Source organism: Drosophila yakuba, chromosome 3R, assembly GCF_016746365.2.
Source record: "Drosophila yakuba strain Tai18E2 chromosome 3R, Prin_Dyak_Tai18E2_2.1, whole genome shotgun sequence".
Classification (NCBI taxonomy): domain Eukaryota; kingdom Metazoa; phylum Arthropoda; class Insecta; order Diptera; family Drosophilidae; genus Drosophila; species Drosophila yakuba.
This window is the reverse complement of record NC_052530.2, coordinates 11,149,517-11,164,872: the sequence shown is the minus strand read 5'-3', so window position 1 is coordinate 11,164,872 and position 15,356 is coordinate 11,149,517. Positions and strand designations below refer to the sequence as shown.

At 45.5% G+C, this 15,356-nt stretch overlaps 4 protein-coding genes across 6 annotated transcripts; 1 reads left to right on the top strand and 3 right to left on the bottom strand.

Annotated features, from left to right (window-relative positions):
* Nucleotides 1-254: 254 nt before the first annotated feature.
* LOC6536372 (F-BAR domain only protein 2) lies at nucleotides 255-11,491 on the bottom strand. Of its 3 annotated transcripts, none has more exons than XM_015192224.2 (13): nucleotides 11,358-11,491; nucleotides 6,209-6,505; nucleotides 5,588-6,148; nucleotides 5,329-5,524; nucleotides 4,647-5,243; nucleotides 3,693-3,953; nucleotides 3,171-3,276; nucleotides 2,757-3,097; nucleotides 2,526-2,698; nucleotides 1,729-2,462; nucleotides 1,336-1,671; nucleotides 1,045-1,274; nucleotides 255-987 (listed from the first exon to the last, which is right to left on the bottom strand). In XM_015192224.2, exons 2-13 carry the CDS (start codon nucleotides 6,236-6,238, stop codon nucleotides 890-892), a joined length of 3,663 nt encoding a protein of 1,220 aa, XP_015047710.1. In that variant the 5' UTR covers nucleotides 6,239-6,505; nucleotides 11,358-11,491; the 3' UTR covers nucleotides 255-889. The 3 variants fall into 3 exon arrangements, with proteins under 3 accessions (XP_015047710.1, XP_015047709.1, XP_002096954.2); XM_015192223.2 differs by having other exon boundaries at nucleotides 4,824-5,243; XM_002096918.3 differs by lacking the exon at nucleotides 3,693-3,953.
* LOC6536371 (lysine-specific demethylase 3B) lies at nucleotides 6,621-11,493 on the bottom strand. The gene is made up of 2 exons (XM_002096917.4): nucleotides 11,358-11,493; nucleotides 6,621-9,315 (listed from the first exon to the last, which is right to left on the bottom strand). The coding sequence occupies exon 2, from the start codon at nucleotides 9,299-9,301 to the stop codon at nucleotides 6,737-6,739; it is 2,565 nt and encodes an 854-aa protein (XP_002096953.1). The 5' UTR covers nucleotides 9,302-9,315; nucleotides 11,358-11,493; the 3' UTR covers nucleotides 6,621-6,736.
* Nucleotides 11,494-11,605: 112 nt separating this feature from the next.
* On the top strand, nucleotides 11,606-13,743 carry LOC6536370 (39S ribosomal protein L47, mitochondrial). The gene is made up of 4 exons (XM_015192222.2): nucleotides 11,606-11,763; nucleotides 12,850-13,159; nucleotides 13,211-13,488; nucleotides 13,544-13,743. The coding sequence occupies exons 1-4, from the start codon at nucleotides 11,660-11,662 to the stop codon at nucleotides 13,692-13,694; spliced, it is 843 nt and encodes a 280-aa protein (XP_015047708.1). The 5' UTR covers nucleotides 11,606-11,659; the 3' UTR covers nucleotides 13,695-13,743.
* Nucleotides 13,735-15,312, bottom strand: LOC6536369 (triadin). The gene is made up of 2 exons (XM_002096915.3): nucleotides 15,195-15,312; nucleotides 13,735-15,137 (listed from the first exon to the last, which is right to left on the bottom strand). The coding sequence occupies exons 1-2, from the start codon at nucleotides 15,219-15,221 to the stop codon at nucleotides 13,749-13,751; spliced, it is 1,416 nt and encodes a 471-aa protein (XP_002096951.1). The 5' UTR covers nucleotides 15,222-15,312; the 3' UTR covers nucleotides 13,735-13,748.
* Between the last annotated feature and the right edge of the window lie 44 nt (nucleotides 15,313-15,356).

Genomic DNA, 15,356 nt, shown 5'->3' with positions numbered 1-15,356 from the left:
CGTGTTCTATTTTCAACGGCCTGCTAATTTCCTATATGTATTTGCCTTGTCAGGCGCCCCAAAGAGACCGAAACCAGTTTGTCATGTTCTTTGCCTAAATTCGATAATTAATTGAACGCCGAAGAAACGAGAGTCGCTGAAAACGGCGACAAACTCCGGTTGTAGCATGAACTGGGCAGTGTCGCCTTATCCAGACCTCTGGTCCGGTGACGAAAGCAATATCCATCGAGATTCGAAGCGAGACGCAGTGCAGGTTTTGTATCTTACATTTAATACATTTGGATTTGGTTGTGTGTACAAAAGTGAACATAAAATCAACGTTCGGTGTGTTGTTTTTAGATATCTACATAGCTACATACAATATCGTTCGTTTACATCATATTCAGTTAAACATAATAAATACACTTTAATAATATATACTCGCATACGTATATATAACAAATAATACATCCAGATTTTGCAGACCCGCATTTCGGACCTCCGCAGGCAGATTCAACATTTCGCGTGAAAAACAGAATTTTGTGTGTACAAAAATACATAATAGGTCCCACTTTCGATTTCGTTTGGATATCAATTGCTGGAATGCCAATTGATATAATTTCGATTTTCCTCAATTTTGTCATGCTTCAATCTGTGGAAATGTTAAAGTTTGTCAATTTCATTCCGCATTGTGTTGTCCAAATCGAAATCAAGTATGGGGGTTATAATAAAAAGCTCTGAGAAAACTATGCAGGCTCCTCTATTCCTGTGCCTAATTAAATATGGGCTGGGTGTGTATGTGGTTGTCTCATATTAAAGATTAGTTACAAAAATTTCTCTAGTTTTTCACGAGCCTATTGCCATATTGCCATTTTTCGTTCCCATTTGCCGTCTATTGAGTGGGGAGCAACTAATTCGACTTCGCCGAGTACGGACTGGTGGAACCAACCGACGGAGGCGTGGGTGTAGCTCCACTGCGAATGCCATCGCCTTCGCACACATATTTTCCTGAAAAGTTAACGAAAGTTACAGTGCTGCTTATATAAAACGTATATTCAAACGCACCGGAAACGAAGCGTCGTTTGACCAGGGACAAGCGATAGCCACTGCCCTGGAGCTCGAACTCGATGCCCGAAAGTGTGGTGCCCTCGCAGTTAAACTGGGTGGCCAGGAGTGCCGGCGTAGAAGGACCATCGTTGAGCTCCAAGCGTGCCCGCAGAGTGCCCACTCCGCCGTCTTGTGAATTCTGCGAGATGTCCGTAAAGTTCCACACCAAACGATTCGATTCTCCCAACCTAGAAACCATAAATGCGATCGGTTATAATTAAATATACAAAGAAATTGTCACTTTCTTACCAGGCAGAATGCGGCTTCGACTGGACATTGCGCACAGATCCATTGACGGGCACCGAGAGCGTGACATTCAGAAGTGGCGAGGCACTGGCCATGGCGTGGTTATTGTACTTGTAGTCTACTTTGAGGGCCGTGTAGCTAGACTCACACTTCCAGTAGCTGACCAGTTGGAAGGGACACGAGCTGGCTCCCGGCTTGGTGCGCACCTGATACTTGAGTATGTCCACGTTGAAGTAGGAGGCTGTCGGGTTATTCTCCGCCTGCCTTCGGAGCAGGGCCGTTAAAGCACCCATATTGAACTCCAACATCGTGCTCACAGAACTCGACTGCTGGCGATCTCTGCAAATAATCCAAATAAGATTATTTGAGATCTTCAATTAAGATCTCAAAACTTACATTTGCACCAGTTTTCCGTTGGGCACCAGGTTCTCCAGATTCTGAACGTGCTTAATGCGAAAACCCAGCTTGGCTGGATTTGGATTATTGGCTAAAAGGCCGGCAATGCCAGCTGGGAATGAAAGCATCATATCACCGGACACTTTCACCTGGCAGCGCGACTCATCGCTGCCCCGAAAATATGCGTGTATGATTTCGTGGAATGCCACTGCCAGCGGTATGGTGTCCGAAATGCCGATTGTGAGTGGAGAGGGTCCTCGCGAGGAGCCCACTCCCCCGATGGCCGTACGGAACTCCAGACTGCCAATGCTCTCGGCTCGATTCATGGCCGTCACCGGAGCCGGCGACATCCTGCCGCGTCCAGGCGCTGTCGCTGTTGCCGCCGGTCCAATGGCAATCATATCAGAGCGTCGCGATGGCGGTCGTGGTATGGCTATGCTTCCACCTGTTGACGCTGACGTCGGTGTTGGTATTTGTCTTCCGGGCGGTTTTCCCAGCGTCGCCGATGAGGGCGCCGACATACTCATGTCACCCAACTCTGAGAAGATATCGCCAAGATCGGCATAGCGACTGTTGGTCGTGGTGTTTGCGTTATTATTGTTGGACAGCGTGGGACTCTGCAGCGGGGCATAAGGATGCACACTGGCCGTGGGAGTGGAGGCATTCGATATTTCCGGCGACTGTTGACGCGATGCCGGAGCTCCTCTGGCTGCTTGCAACTGCTGACTGTGATGCTGTGTTGGAAAAGAATTGTTTTTAAACAAATTTGTATAACGTTCTAGGTAAAAAAAACTCACTGAAAATACTCCAGTTGGGGACAGCGAAATGTTCTCCACGGTGGCACGCAGCTCGTCCACGCTGGCCGACATGGGCGCCTGGCCATTCTTCAATGGCTTAATGCTCACATGGATCCGGCGTTCCTGCTTATCGTTGTCAGAGTCCGTATCCGAGTCGGAATAGAAACTGCCAGCTGTAAGAGTTTCCCATTTAAGTCAAGCGTTCAGAAGATATTCAAGTTAAGAGCTTACATTTATCCTGGCCCTCCTCCCACGCTATTTCCTTAGCAGGCTGTATGCTGAATCCCTCCTCATCCACCTCATAGCCAGTTCCGGTGCCACTTGTGGCGCCCGCAGCCGTGGTCGAAGCCGAGTTGGTTAGGGCACCTGCATTGGGAAGGCTCCCACTGGCCACGGCGGCACCTCCGCTGCCGCCCATGCTACTTGCACCTGCGGAATCCACGCTTCCTTGAGCTGAGGTCACCGACAGGGCGGCCAGGCCACCGCCTGCGCTACTGCCGCTGGAATTCTGCGTCTTCATGCTGCGCCCATGGTCGTCATAGTCCAACAGCGTGTTGTTGCCGCGATCCAAACTAGAAAATAGAATGAGATCGGCAATGGTTAAGATTTTAGTAATTGAGGCATGTAAGCATTTTGTAGACCCACCTGGTGAGGCGTTCTTCCTGTATGTTCTCGGCGGACTCATTGTCTTTCTTTTTCTTAGCCTTTTTGGTTTTTGTCTTGTCGCGACGACTGCGTAAAATACCAGAGACTACCGGCGAAAGGTGAATCAGATTAATGAAAGCAAGATTAATAAGATTCGTGAGTGAATAAGCAAGCTTATGGCTAATAGAAAACACAGGAAAAGAAGGTGACACCTCAACACATTAATATTGAGACTTCTGTGATGGGAATAACTGTGTAATAGAACAGTTCATAGTTGAAACTTAAATGCATTGTCTTTCTCAGAACTCAAACACCGCCCTAAAGTGCTTCAGTAACAATTAAATGTTAATCGGGTATGAAAGAACAATAAGTTGAGCACACAGAAAAGCCTTTAAATATACATATTTAGGATAGGTACATGCAATTTTTTTTTGGGTGGAAATGCTGTACAGGTGTTTTAGTAATTGGAGGGGTGGTGAAATGGGGGCCAATCACTTTCATTGACATTCTTGATTCATTTACCCTGAGAGTTTGATGTGAATATATTTAAAAGTGACGTTGCACGTCTGGACGTTGTCGTTGTGGCGGTTGTTGCTGCTGCAGATGTTGCTGCCGTAGCTGCTGCAGTCTGTTGTAGGTGCTCTTGCTCATTTAATGATTTCGATAGCTGCTGCTCGCTTGTCGTTGCGTTCAATTGCTTCTTCCCAGGCGCACTCGCCGCAGCAATTGCAGTGGCACTTGCGGTTGGAGTTAAGGCCTCTGCCGGTTGCTGTTGTGTCTGATCTAAAGTTTTGATTTCGATTAGTCGATCGGTGCATGGATGGGTGGATGATGGATGATTGGGATGAGCAGTGGTTGATGGATGCGATGGATGTATGTATGCGAAGCATGTATACGGAAATAAGACGGAGAAAAGCATAGAGAAAAGATTGCAGCTGTAAGTGCTATTAGTTCAATGGCTTTATGGCATTTGTGTGTGCGTGTGGATGTGCTGTAGTTTATGTAAAAAGTCAGGACAATTGTCTGATTGACTGGCTGGTGTTTGAGTGTACAATTAAAGATCGCATTAAACTAGTAAACGAAGATTTCAGATAAAAATAAATAAAGTCCATACAATTATTTACAATTATCATGGAAATAAGACTATTTCCAAAGGCTTTGTACTTAGTCCATAAAACATAATAAGAAAAATATTATTGTTTCATGAAAACAGTACTATGAATTAGATCCCACATTTTCTTATAACCAATTACAAAATTTAAGCAGTATGAATAGATACAGTTAAGAGACGAACATAAACTTAAGTACATATAAAAGAACATATAAGGAAATATGTTACAGTAGAAATAGATAAAATTTAAAGATCAACTGATAGACCCCACAAGTACATACATAGAATAAACTTTAACCATACAACGATGTAAACGAAAAATAATAAATAAAAACATAAACCAAATAAAATCAAAGAGAAAGAACCTTGATTGCTAGTATCCTCAGAATTAGGGGAATTTTTGGTGATATTTGTGGTGAGATTATTCGTGCCAGTTGTTGTTGTAGTTGTTGCTGTTGTGTTGTTGGTGTTCAAGTTGTTGCTATTGTTGCTTGCTGTTGTCGTGGTGGTGGTATTGTTTGTGCTACCACTTCCGCCCATACCGAAATTTCCGGCGCCTGCGGACGGCTGCTGTTTGGCAGTGGGCAAAAACCAGGAGCGCAAGCTCTTCACCGTGGATGTGGCTCCACCAGTCGGCTGCGGTTGTATCCCAGATGCATTTGCTCCCGCCAGCATGTCCGGCGATGTGGGACGCGGAGAGCCCAAAGCTCCCAGTATCGGATCCTCGGCAAAGGGAATACTTCCGCTGGCCGCACTTCCGCTCCCAACAGAGATTGCCGCCAAGGCATCGCCCCGCTGATCCATGGACACCGCACTGCCCGAGGCAGTCGTTGCAGCATTTCCAGTCCGCAGAGCAGCCTGAATGCTGGTGGCCGAATTTGAGTTGGACGCGCTGGCCGAGACCTGCGGCTGCTGGAGACGAGAACCACTCGACAGGGCCACGTACTCCAGTTCAGGCATTTCTGCAATAAGAAGCATAACAATTCATTATTCGTTTGAAAGATGTTACCAAATTTACTACGCGTTATTGCGTTATTGCTGACTTACCTGGCTTCTCCAAGCCCGTGTACTTATTGAGCACAAACTGTTCTAGCAGTTTATCAACAGACATGTCGACAAACTGCCTCTTGAAGTCGGAATGTACTTGACCCACCATATCGTGATTGTTCTGCAGCATTTCCAGATACGTGGACAGAAACTCCTTCATTTGACGAAGGTGTACCTCCTCAATCTCTTGAAAGCGCTTTAATTCAAAATATTAGAGAAATTAATTTGAACTTAATACGTTCAATGCAAGTCTTCTTACCTTGCAGGTTTGGGTCATGCGTCGCTCGAATTCGTTCTTAATGGGGTTATGCTTATCCAACAAGGCCTTGTACTCCTCCTGCAGTTTTTTCAGCTTGCCCTCCAGCTTCTCGGCATCCTTGTGCGAGCCGTTGTCCTTGCGCAACTTCTCCAGCTCCTGGACCTTGCTGGCGTACAGATCGCGCAACTTTTGCACTGCCACCGTCGACGTCTGGATGGCTTGGACACACTCAAGAGTCTGCGATTCCTCCTCCTTGACGGATTTGTGCTTCTTGTGCAGCTCGTCGGCATACTTGGCGACATCCTTGACCAGCTCGGTCAGCTTTTGCATCATCTGCAGGTGGAGCGTGGAGAGCTTCTCCGCCGACGTTCGCAGTATGGTCCAAACAGGTGCGAATGTGCTATTTAGTGTACCAGCCTTGTGGGCCAGCTTGGACATCATCTTCGAGTTCTGCTCCTCAATGTTAGACTTCTCGCGCAGAAACTCGGACAACTCCTTGCTGGCAATCAGGCCAAACTTCATGTTGTGGTACAAGACATCGTAGCCATTGTTCTTCTCCCCCTACAAATGAAATGAAAGTATATTTAACTGATGGTTTGGTATGTAGGTTATTTGACTCACCCAAAAATAATCGTTGAAATCGACCGTCATTTTAGTTGTATTCTTAATATATCGATCTTTAGGCTAGTTTAGCAGAAACTTAATTTCCCTTTCCACTCTCGGTTAACATAAAAGGCTTTCTGGCGTTGTAATTGACTTGACTTATCTAGGGGCCCCAGATTAGTAGTGTGATCCTTACGATGCTACTGTCTGCCTGTGCTGGACTCCTCATCATCAGATTCAGCTCCGTCCTCAGCATGCATGGGCATTTGTTGCTGGCGAGTATCTTGCTTAGGCTTAGTGTGTTCTTTTTAAATACTAGAAATTTCAATGAAATCAATTAATATGAATTCATATACGTACATTTATTTTTTTAAATAGAAAATGTAGCTCAACCTTTATTAATTAACCGTGCGCTGGATGACAAATAAATAAATGTACCCCTTTTTTGATTCTAAGTAAGTATTTATTTAATATTTGACAGTCTAAAATCTTAAAAAAAATTATAAATGTTAAATGGTTTGAAAAAAACTAGAAGGTTAGACAGTTCTAATCTGCATTTAGCTTGGCCATTTCCGCATCAATTCGCTCATCCAAAGCTCTGGTCAGGATGGTACAACAGTCCTTGATGGCATGGTAGATAATATTCTTGATCTGAAGTTTGTCCTCGTGATTTGTGTGCGAGTGCGAGAGTCTTCTGAACTCGTGCGTAAGATGATAGCAGTGCGTGATGTTTTCCGGCGAGACAAAATCCTCGGCCACCTTGATGCAGTTGTGCAGATTCTGCACTTGATGAGGGGCGCCAGCTGGTATAAAGACAGCGTCGCCCAAGCACTGGACAATCGGATGTCCCTCCACGCCGTACTCCTTGAATAAACGGGCACGCAATTTGTCGTCCAAGTACCAATTCTGATCGTGAATAGGATCGTGATCCGGCTCCAGGCGAAAACCCTTCTCCAGGGTCACGCGGTTAAGTAGATCTCTTATTTTGTCCGCATCTCGAGCTGGAAATATGTGCCAAAGGGCTCCGGGTAGAACATCTGGCGACTGGCAACGAGCTCTAGTGATGTAATCGCAGCCGCCTAGAGCTATGGCTTTCTGCGTGGCGGCCATGTGAGGTTTAGTGTCCCCATCCTGTGGTATTCCCACATAAACCATTATGTTGACTGCATCTGAGATGTCCAAGTGTAGATTGGTGGTCCCCTTGTCTGGGTGCAATGCAGAGCCATAGGCGTTGTACATTTTGGGTCCTAAATCTGGTGGGACAAACATCTTGGGCAAGCAGCTGGCAATGTTGAGGTTTCCCGTGCGAAGAGTGTACTCCGGCATGGGCAGTCCCTTCATCAAATCAGCAAACCTGGTGGGCAGTATTTCCGCAAAATCATCACCCGGCGGCCAATCCTTAAGCTTCAAGAGCATGGGCTTGCCATTGGCATCTAGCAATCGCTTGCCCATACACTGAAATCCCTCCCAAAAGTGTCGCATCGGCTGATTGGGCACCAGATTTCCATTCAGGCAATTAATAAGATCATTGGGCTTGTCGCCAAAGTCTCGGCAAAAGGCTTGTGGATGCCAAAGGTCTAAATTCAAGGAGCGTGCCACCTCCGAAATCATGACTGGCTGGCCGCATTTCCAAACCTCCTGGTAAAGAACTCGATTATCCGGATGCATGGCATCAGTGAGTCTCAGCAGTTTGCCATCGCAGAGCCACTCGTGCGGAACTCCTGGAGCCAACTGAGTGGAGTGGGCTAAGGTCATGGCCCGTGGTGGAAGGAACCTTCTCAAACCGGCCAATCCCTTCCTTAGGAAGTTAATGTGCTTGAAATTGTCAAACGCCGTTGTTATGGGGTCCTTCCCCAAGGTTTCCTTGGTCCACACTCGTCCTGGGACATAATCTATACCTCTCTCTCTGGCGAACTCCAGCTTCTTGGCGTGCAGTTGATCGAGGCGCTGTTGCTGGTGTACCTTCTGCTCGGAGGCCAGCGAAGAGTAGCTGGTGTGCTGTTTTAACTGAGACTCCTTAATCATATCCTGAATCAGCTCGTTTAGTTGTGCATCTTCCACCGCTTGCTTGCTCAGAAGGCAGCCGCAGACCTGTGGCACCTGCCACAACGTCCGCACCTCGTGCAGCAACCTGCCCAAGACGTTGAGGGCATCGCCGGCTATGATCTGTGTTAGCATCAGTTCGGTAAGGGCGTGCTCCTGTGGGCCACTGGGATCACTGCAGAGCAGCCAGTGGTACTCATCGCATCCCTTTTGGGCAGCGTTCTCCGCACGGCGCAGACGCAGTCCCTCCTTGCGATCTTTGAAGCAGTCCAGGCACACTCCAAAGCCGCACTTGCGACAAGTCCAATGGTAGTTGAACAGCGTGGTGTCACACACATCGCAAATCTCTCGTGTGCCTTTTACGGCCTTTTTCCAAGCAATGGTTCCGTCCGGATTTTGGTGCAACCTTAAAGCCTCTGCTTCCTGGCGCCACAAATAGCAGAACTGGTCGCCGGCATGCAGCAGGATGTACCTGCAAACCTGTATATCCATGTACCCGCTGGTCGGGACTGTGTATTTATCCGGCTGCCAAATGGCAATGTCCTCCGGTGACGGCTCACTGTACGGATTTGGAAAGCCAACCACGCCCAGCTCTCCGTTCTCATTGAACTGAAGACGTCGGAACTCATAGAAGCGGCAGTAAACATCGCTTGCTGCACTGGATTCACCCTCCTTCGTAGCCAAGTTCCTTCTTCGGCACTCCCGACACTTGGGAATCGGTGAAGATCCTGCTGCTGGCTGTGCCTGCTGCAACTTAAAGCAGGGCAAATCCTGCAGGAATATGGAGCCACTGGTCCGGAACTCATCGTGCCGCTGCTTCTCCTCCTCGGTCAGCGGTGGCACTTGGTCAGGGATCTCTTCTTCCTGCTGCAGTGGCTGTTCCGCTCTTAAGGTTGAACTCTCCACTTCCCGGCAGGCTCTCTTTGTGGGCGAGGAGTCATTGGATATGTGTATCTCTATGATGGATTTCGGTTCAGAGCGTGAGGAAATTGAGGATGAGGCCGAGGACACTGTGCGTTTGCGGCTCGTTCTCGTGGCGACCAGTGCCGCCAATTCTTTTTGTGACATTTCGGCTCCTCGGTCTTTGGAAACGAGAAAAGAGGGAGAAAAAAATGATCGTGGTTTGAGGTGGTTCTTTGTAGACTCTTCAACTGGCAGCCTGGTAATGCTTCCCATGAGGAGGTGGCTGCTGCTCCGTGCTCCATGCTCTTTCTGCATTGTGATTCAATAACATTGCGCCTCGAGTCACGTTCTTCTGTTGCCGTTTGGCTGGATTTCGCGCATCTTGCACACGATTACAACACGCCCGATGTTGCAACATTGCCGGTAATGTGGCGAACAACTTTCGTTGGCTTTCTTCTTCAATGCACACGCACATCTTAATGAATAGAGCAGAGCTTTAAGAGAATACAGCACAACTACTCACTGCCTCCACATTACCAGGCATACAGAAAACGCTTAAGACTACGTTAAATTTGCTTACAATAGACTAAATAACTTATTTCATTAATATTGCATTGGTAGATAAGATTTCAGCATTTAAATTGATAGGTTGGATAAGCCATACAGCATGGGAAAACATATCGATTCTTTAACATTAACTTGCGGCCCAATTTTGTTTGCATGGATTCAGCACTGGTTGGGTTTGTAAATAAACGATAACTAAGTTTCTTTATCAGTGTATGTGGATGTGTTTGCCTACTAGATCACGAGAAAGCAATAAATTACGGAACTTTAAATATAATTGCGTTGCTCCCAAAATATCACGTATACGACATGATGTGTCAATTACATTAGAGTGGGTTGCCATAGTTACAGTTGTATATCTTGGTTGGGTGGAACCAAAATATAAAACTTCGACCGCCAAAAGGTCAAACACATTGTAAATTGAAAACAAATAAAGCTGTTGAAATTTTATATACATTTGTCAACAAGTAAAAAGAGGTTTCATGATAAATACATTCCATAAAAATAATGACATGTACATACATATGTATTTATCACCATAATATGGGCGTCGCAAACTAAAAACTGTTGGACTACTGATAAACCCCCTCTAAAACAGCGCTAAATGAGTTTGGACAATCGAAAATTCAGCTATTTGCTGTTACTTTTATTATGAACATGATAATCAACCGACTGGCAAATGAGAGGTTATCGCACGATATGGCAAGGAATCCAGGGGATTCGGATTGAAACTAACAGCGCCGTTAACAGGGGCAACAAGTGTCAGCAGAAGTCAGGCACAGCGAACACCGGAGGAATATGCAGAGTCCGGATAATTAAGGCGACACCTATAAATTAACCCCAGGTCAGAAAAAGCAGAAGCTCACACACACACACGCGCGCATGGCGACACTACAAACAAACAGACTTGTTTGTATTTTTTTTGGGCGTTCACCGTCATCGAGCAGAAAAGTTGTACGAAAAGTGGGAAAAGGGAAATGAGAAAAGCACGAAAGGCCAAGCGAAGAAAACCCTACAAGTTACTCCGCAGCGCCCTCCTAACGCCCGCCCCTTGCCAATTTGATCAATCAATTCACTCGCTGACCTTTTAATTCAATGATGTTCTGCAATTTATATAACACTGGCCGCGAGCATCCAACAAACAATTAATATGCCCACAGAGACACTCTCTTTATTAACAATGCTGCCTGATAAGGCAGTGAGATAAATATTTATGTACGCTACACTGCACTGCACAGCAATAGTACCAACAACTGGAAGCAGCTCGGCAACACTGTCCTATTACTACACCGTTCTACATTTGTTTTTTTTTTGTTTTGTGGCATCCTGGCGTTAGTCTTCAATGAATTTGTTTTTGCTTGCCCGTTTGGAGGTGCAGATTGTTTGAATCCGCTGTGTTAAATGCACAATTAATGGGCACTTGGCAGTGCAGGGAATGCACTCGCTGCAATTCAGAACCGCTGCCTTTGTCGAGTTTTATCAATTTAAATTTGTGTACTGAAACTCACAAACACCAGCACACACGCACACTGCCGCACAGGCACGCACACAGCCAAATGTCAAACTTGGCGTTCCTTGGCATACAAATTGGATTGGATAGAACAGAGAAGCTGACATTGCAGCGCGTTTTTTTTCGGGGAGTGGCCACTTCACTTACATCTACTTATTGCATGTTGTGTAACCGCTTGAGTTTAACTTCTGTAATACTTTTGCCCGTGTTAACTTCACTCGATTTGAAGCGAAAAATTCGATTTTTCATTAGCACTGAGCGAAGCGCAACTAGAGCTGGCCAACAAGTCGATGCTGAAGTGATACTTATCGATTAATGGCAGTTGAAATGCATGGTAGCCCTGGATTGGAGTAGAACCCGGCTAACAGATTAGTACGCCCGCAATCCAATAAATCGATACTAAGAATAATCGATTGTTGTTGCTCCAGCTGTTGTGTTCGGTCGGAAAAATGTCTTCGACGTTAATAAAATGCTTTAATTTGGCAAAAACTGTGGGAAATGCGACAGTCAAGAGCTTTCTGGCAGCTCCTAAGCAGCCATGGCAGGCCTGCAGGTGCGTTCTCTTATACAAACCCTACTTTCACACAGAATAACTGATAAAAACGCGCCTTTGTTTTTATGTAATATGTAGTGCGGCCGCCCTGCAAACGCCGCACTATGGGAAATTTGACCACTTTTTCTGGCCTAAATTAATAACTCCAGAACGGGGAGAGATATTCAATTGGTGTTTTTTGTATGGGGTTACACTAGTCCATATCTTTTATGGTACCAAAAATTGTGGGCGTGGCACCGCCCTTTCTATTATTTGTAATTTATAACTCCAGAACGAATAAAGATATTTCATTTTTTTTTTTGCAATAATTTGCACTAGACCATATTTAAACGTACCCCAAAAACTGGGGGCGTGGCACAGTCCCTTATATTTATATTATTAATTTTCGTAGAGGCTTTCTTTCTTTTTGTATGCTTTTTCTAATCTCAGCAAAAACAACTGATTTCGTGATAGAGTTTATATACTTAATTATTTCACAGAAGTTAACAACAATAGTACTAATAAAAATAACGAAACAATTCAGCAACCGCCTTGTTTAACTCCCGTTTAGCATGAGATTACTCTGAATTTGGAAAAGTAGGGTTAAGTCTAAAATCTATAAATTCTCCCAGAATCGGTAAAAGTGGTTTTTAAAATTACAATAATCTGAACAAGAATTAAATAAGCTACAATATGAGGTATATTTTATTGATGCAATCTGCTGCAATCACTTTAAATCTCTATTCAAAGTTAGGCATTATAAAAAAAAATACTTTTGTAAAGCAACTAAGATTTTTACTAAATTACTGGGACAACACTAGTTTTTTTTTTCTATTGAATGTTGCAAACGCCTAATAGAAGGCCCACTGATTAAAATACTTTTTACAGAATGAAAATTAACGCTTTGGTTCCAAAGATATTAGAACTTTTTTAACGAAAGAAAAACTTAATGTTGCAGATAGTTATTTTGTGTAAGCGCAACAGCTGTTTTAAACAGCTGATTTCTTTGTTGTGGCGCCATCTATTAAAATTTCTACTACGCAGCACTAAAGATTGGTCAATTATGAATGCGTACACTAAATATTATTGTAATATTCCGACTTTCAGAAAATGGGTTTTGGCCAGAAAAAGGGGTCAAATTTCCCATAGTGCGCCGCATGTTCAAATGCCGATGCAGATGCACACTTCCCCAGTTCGCCGGGATCTGATGGAGTTCTTCGACGACAAGAAGAACTGGAGCGAGAACGAGGTGAAGGTGGGCCGCGCCTGGCGCACGGAGGAGCTGCGCATCAAGTCCAACAAGGAGCTGCACCAGCTGTGGTTCGTGCTCCTCAAGGAGCGCAACATGCTGCTGACCATGGAGCACGAGTGCAACGACAAAATGGAAGTCTTCCCTAGTCCGGAGCGTATCGACAAGGTTGGCAATCCTTGATGGTTAAGATTTTTTTCTAAATCTTCCGAATTTCAGGTGAAAATCTCCATGGAAAACCTCGAGACAGTAGTGAGGGAGCGCAACAAGGCGTATCACCTGCTGGAAACAGGTGAAACGGGTGAACGGCCCCAGAAGGCGGTGAAGAACGCATTTGGCCTGCAGGTATCATACAAATCTTGCGAGCACGCCTTGCCGCCCTTCATGAACCTCAAATGGATCAAATCCCGCAACATTGGCTTTGGCGGCAGAGCTGTGAACAGATTCCTCCTGAAATACAGGGAGAAACTCTACAATGCCAAGCGCAAGGCGAAGAAGTATGTTGTCCTTGGATAAGTAAAGAATCTTGATTATAATCTTGTTATTTTGCAGCCGCTCCCGTAACGAAGTTATGATGATCCTGCGTCGCAACCCCAACTTCGACTTGAATGTGCTGCGTCGCCAGTTCCCCGATGTCAACGTGGACAAGCTGTGCAACGAGGATAAGATTCGTGGTCACTATGTGCCCAAAGTTGGCGTATGAGCTACCAAGCGGCAGTTATTTAGTTATTAAAACAACATAATACCATCGACATGTTTAATCTTCGTCAAACTTAATCTTGGTGCCCTGAAATGCAGCAATTTTCGGTTTAAACTTCTGTTTCGCCACCCAAGACGGATGCATGCCGTCGGTGGGCAAAGGAGCAGGAGCCGCAGTCGTGGTTGAATGATTGATACTTGGAGCAATAATTTCTGCCGCCTGGCCATCGTCGCCGAATGTAATCTTCTTGCCTCGAAAATCACCAATGATCGGTTTCTGCTGTTGCTTGGCCAGCCACGAGGGATGACGATCATCGGTTGGCTTTCTTGCTTTGAACTCTGGCTGTCTTTCCTGTTTGTTTTCACGATATGTATTCGTCCGTCGCTCTTCCTTGCGGAACTTCTTGACTGGCGGCGGACCCTGTTCCTCTTCAGCTTCGCTGTCATTGTCCCCGGAAAGAACCACGGCGCTGGACAAGTACGGCTGGCCTGATTCCGTGATGAAAAAGGGATCAACGACATGTGTGGGACGATCGCTGTCAGGTTGTGGTTCCTCTTCATCAAAGCTCGGCTGCCTTTCTAAGCGAGGCTTAGGCTTCTGCTCCTTGGCTTGCTTTTTCTCCAAAGGTTTTGGCTTAGATTCCTTCGGTCTGCGTTCTGTTTGTTGAATTTTATCAGAGGTTGTGTTATTCTCCTTGAATGACTCCTCAAAAGCCTCTTTTTTGGGATTGGGCTTAGTTTTCTCAGGCTTGATCTGCTCATCAAAAGCTTGTTTTTTCTTAAGGCTTTTATCTTTTTTGGCTGCTGTTTTAGGTGTCTTTTCCTTTTTGACTTTAAGAGGCACTGGAGGATTTTCGGTTTCAACTGAAGTCTGAGGGACCTCCTCGACCTTAACTTGGCTGATTTCGAGAGTAGGTGTTTCCGCAGCCGCTCCATTAACTTCTGCATTCGCCACTTTGTTCTGCTCTAACCACTCCAATCTGTTTTTGGTTTGAGCCTTCTGCTCCTTCAGCTCCTTGCGTTTCCGCTTCCGCTCCTCAGTGCGTTCTATTTTGGCCCGTCGCTTGCTCGTCTCCTGGATCTCCTCCCGCCACTTGGCCTCTTTGTCGGTGCTCAGCTTCAGGGTTTCCACAAACTTGTCCACCAGTCCGTGCATCAATTTGTTTAGCCGCAGCATGGCAATGCCCAGTTCATCCGGCGTGGAGAGCTCGTTGGCAATCACCGCATTGGGATTTGTGCCCTCCTGGAGGAGCGATTGGCGCACCATGTCCATGCACTTTAGGGCCTTCAACTGGGCCAGGCATTCTGTGTTCTTGCGCAAACGAATCTTTTCCTTTTCACTGTCCGGATTTTTGGCCAGAACATCTTTTGTCTTTCGCAGCTTCTGTACGACTTTGGCGATGGTCTGTGCGCGTGCCTTTTGAATGACCTTCTTGTTGGATATCACCTGCAAAAATTCTTGTTAATTAAAAAGCTATAATTTAAGATAAAATCGTTTATTTACCAAATTATTAAATTTCAATCTGTCCATGCTGTTTTAGTTACAGTGGTGGTTGAAATAATAGACTCAGGTTTCTGTCTGTGCTAGGAAACGGTGATGCCACCCCGATCAACTACAAAACAGAATTTTTGAAAGTAAAAATCGTCTGTCTGTTTTCCCAGAAAT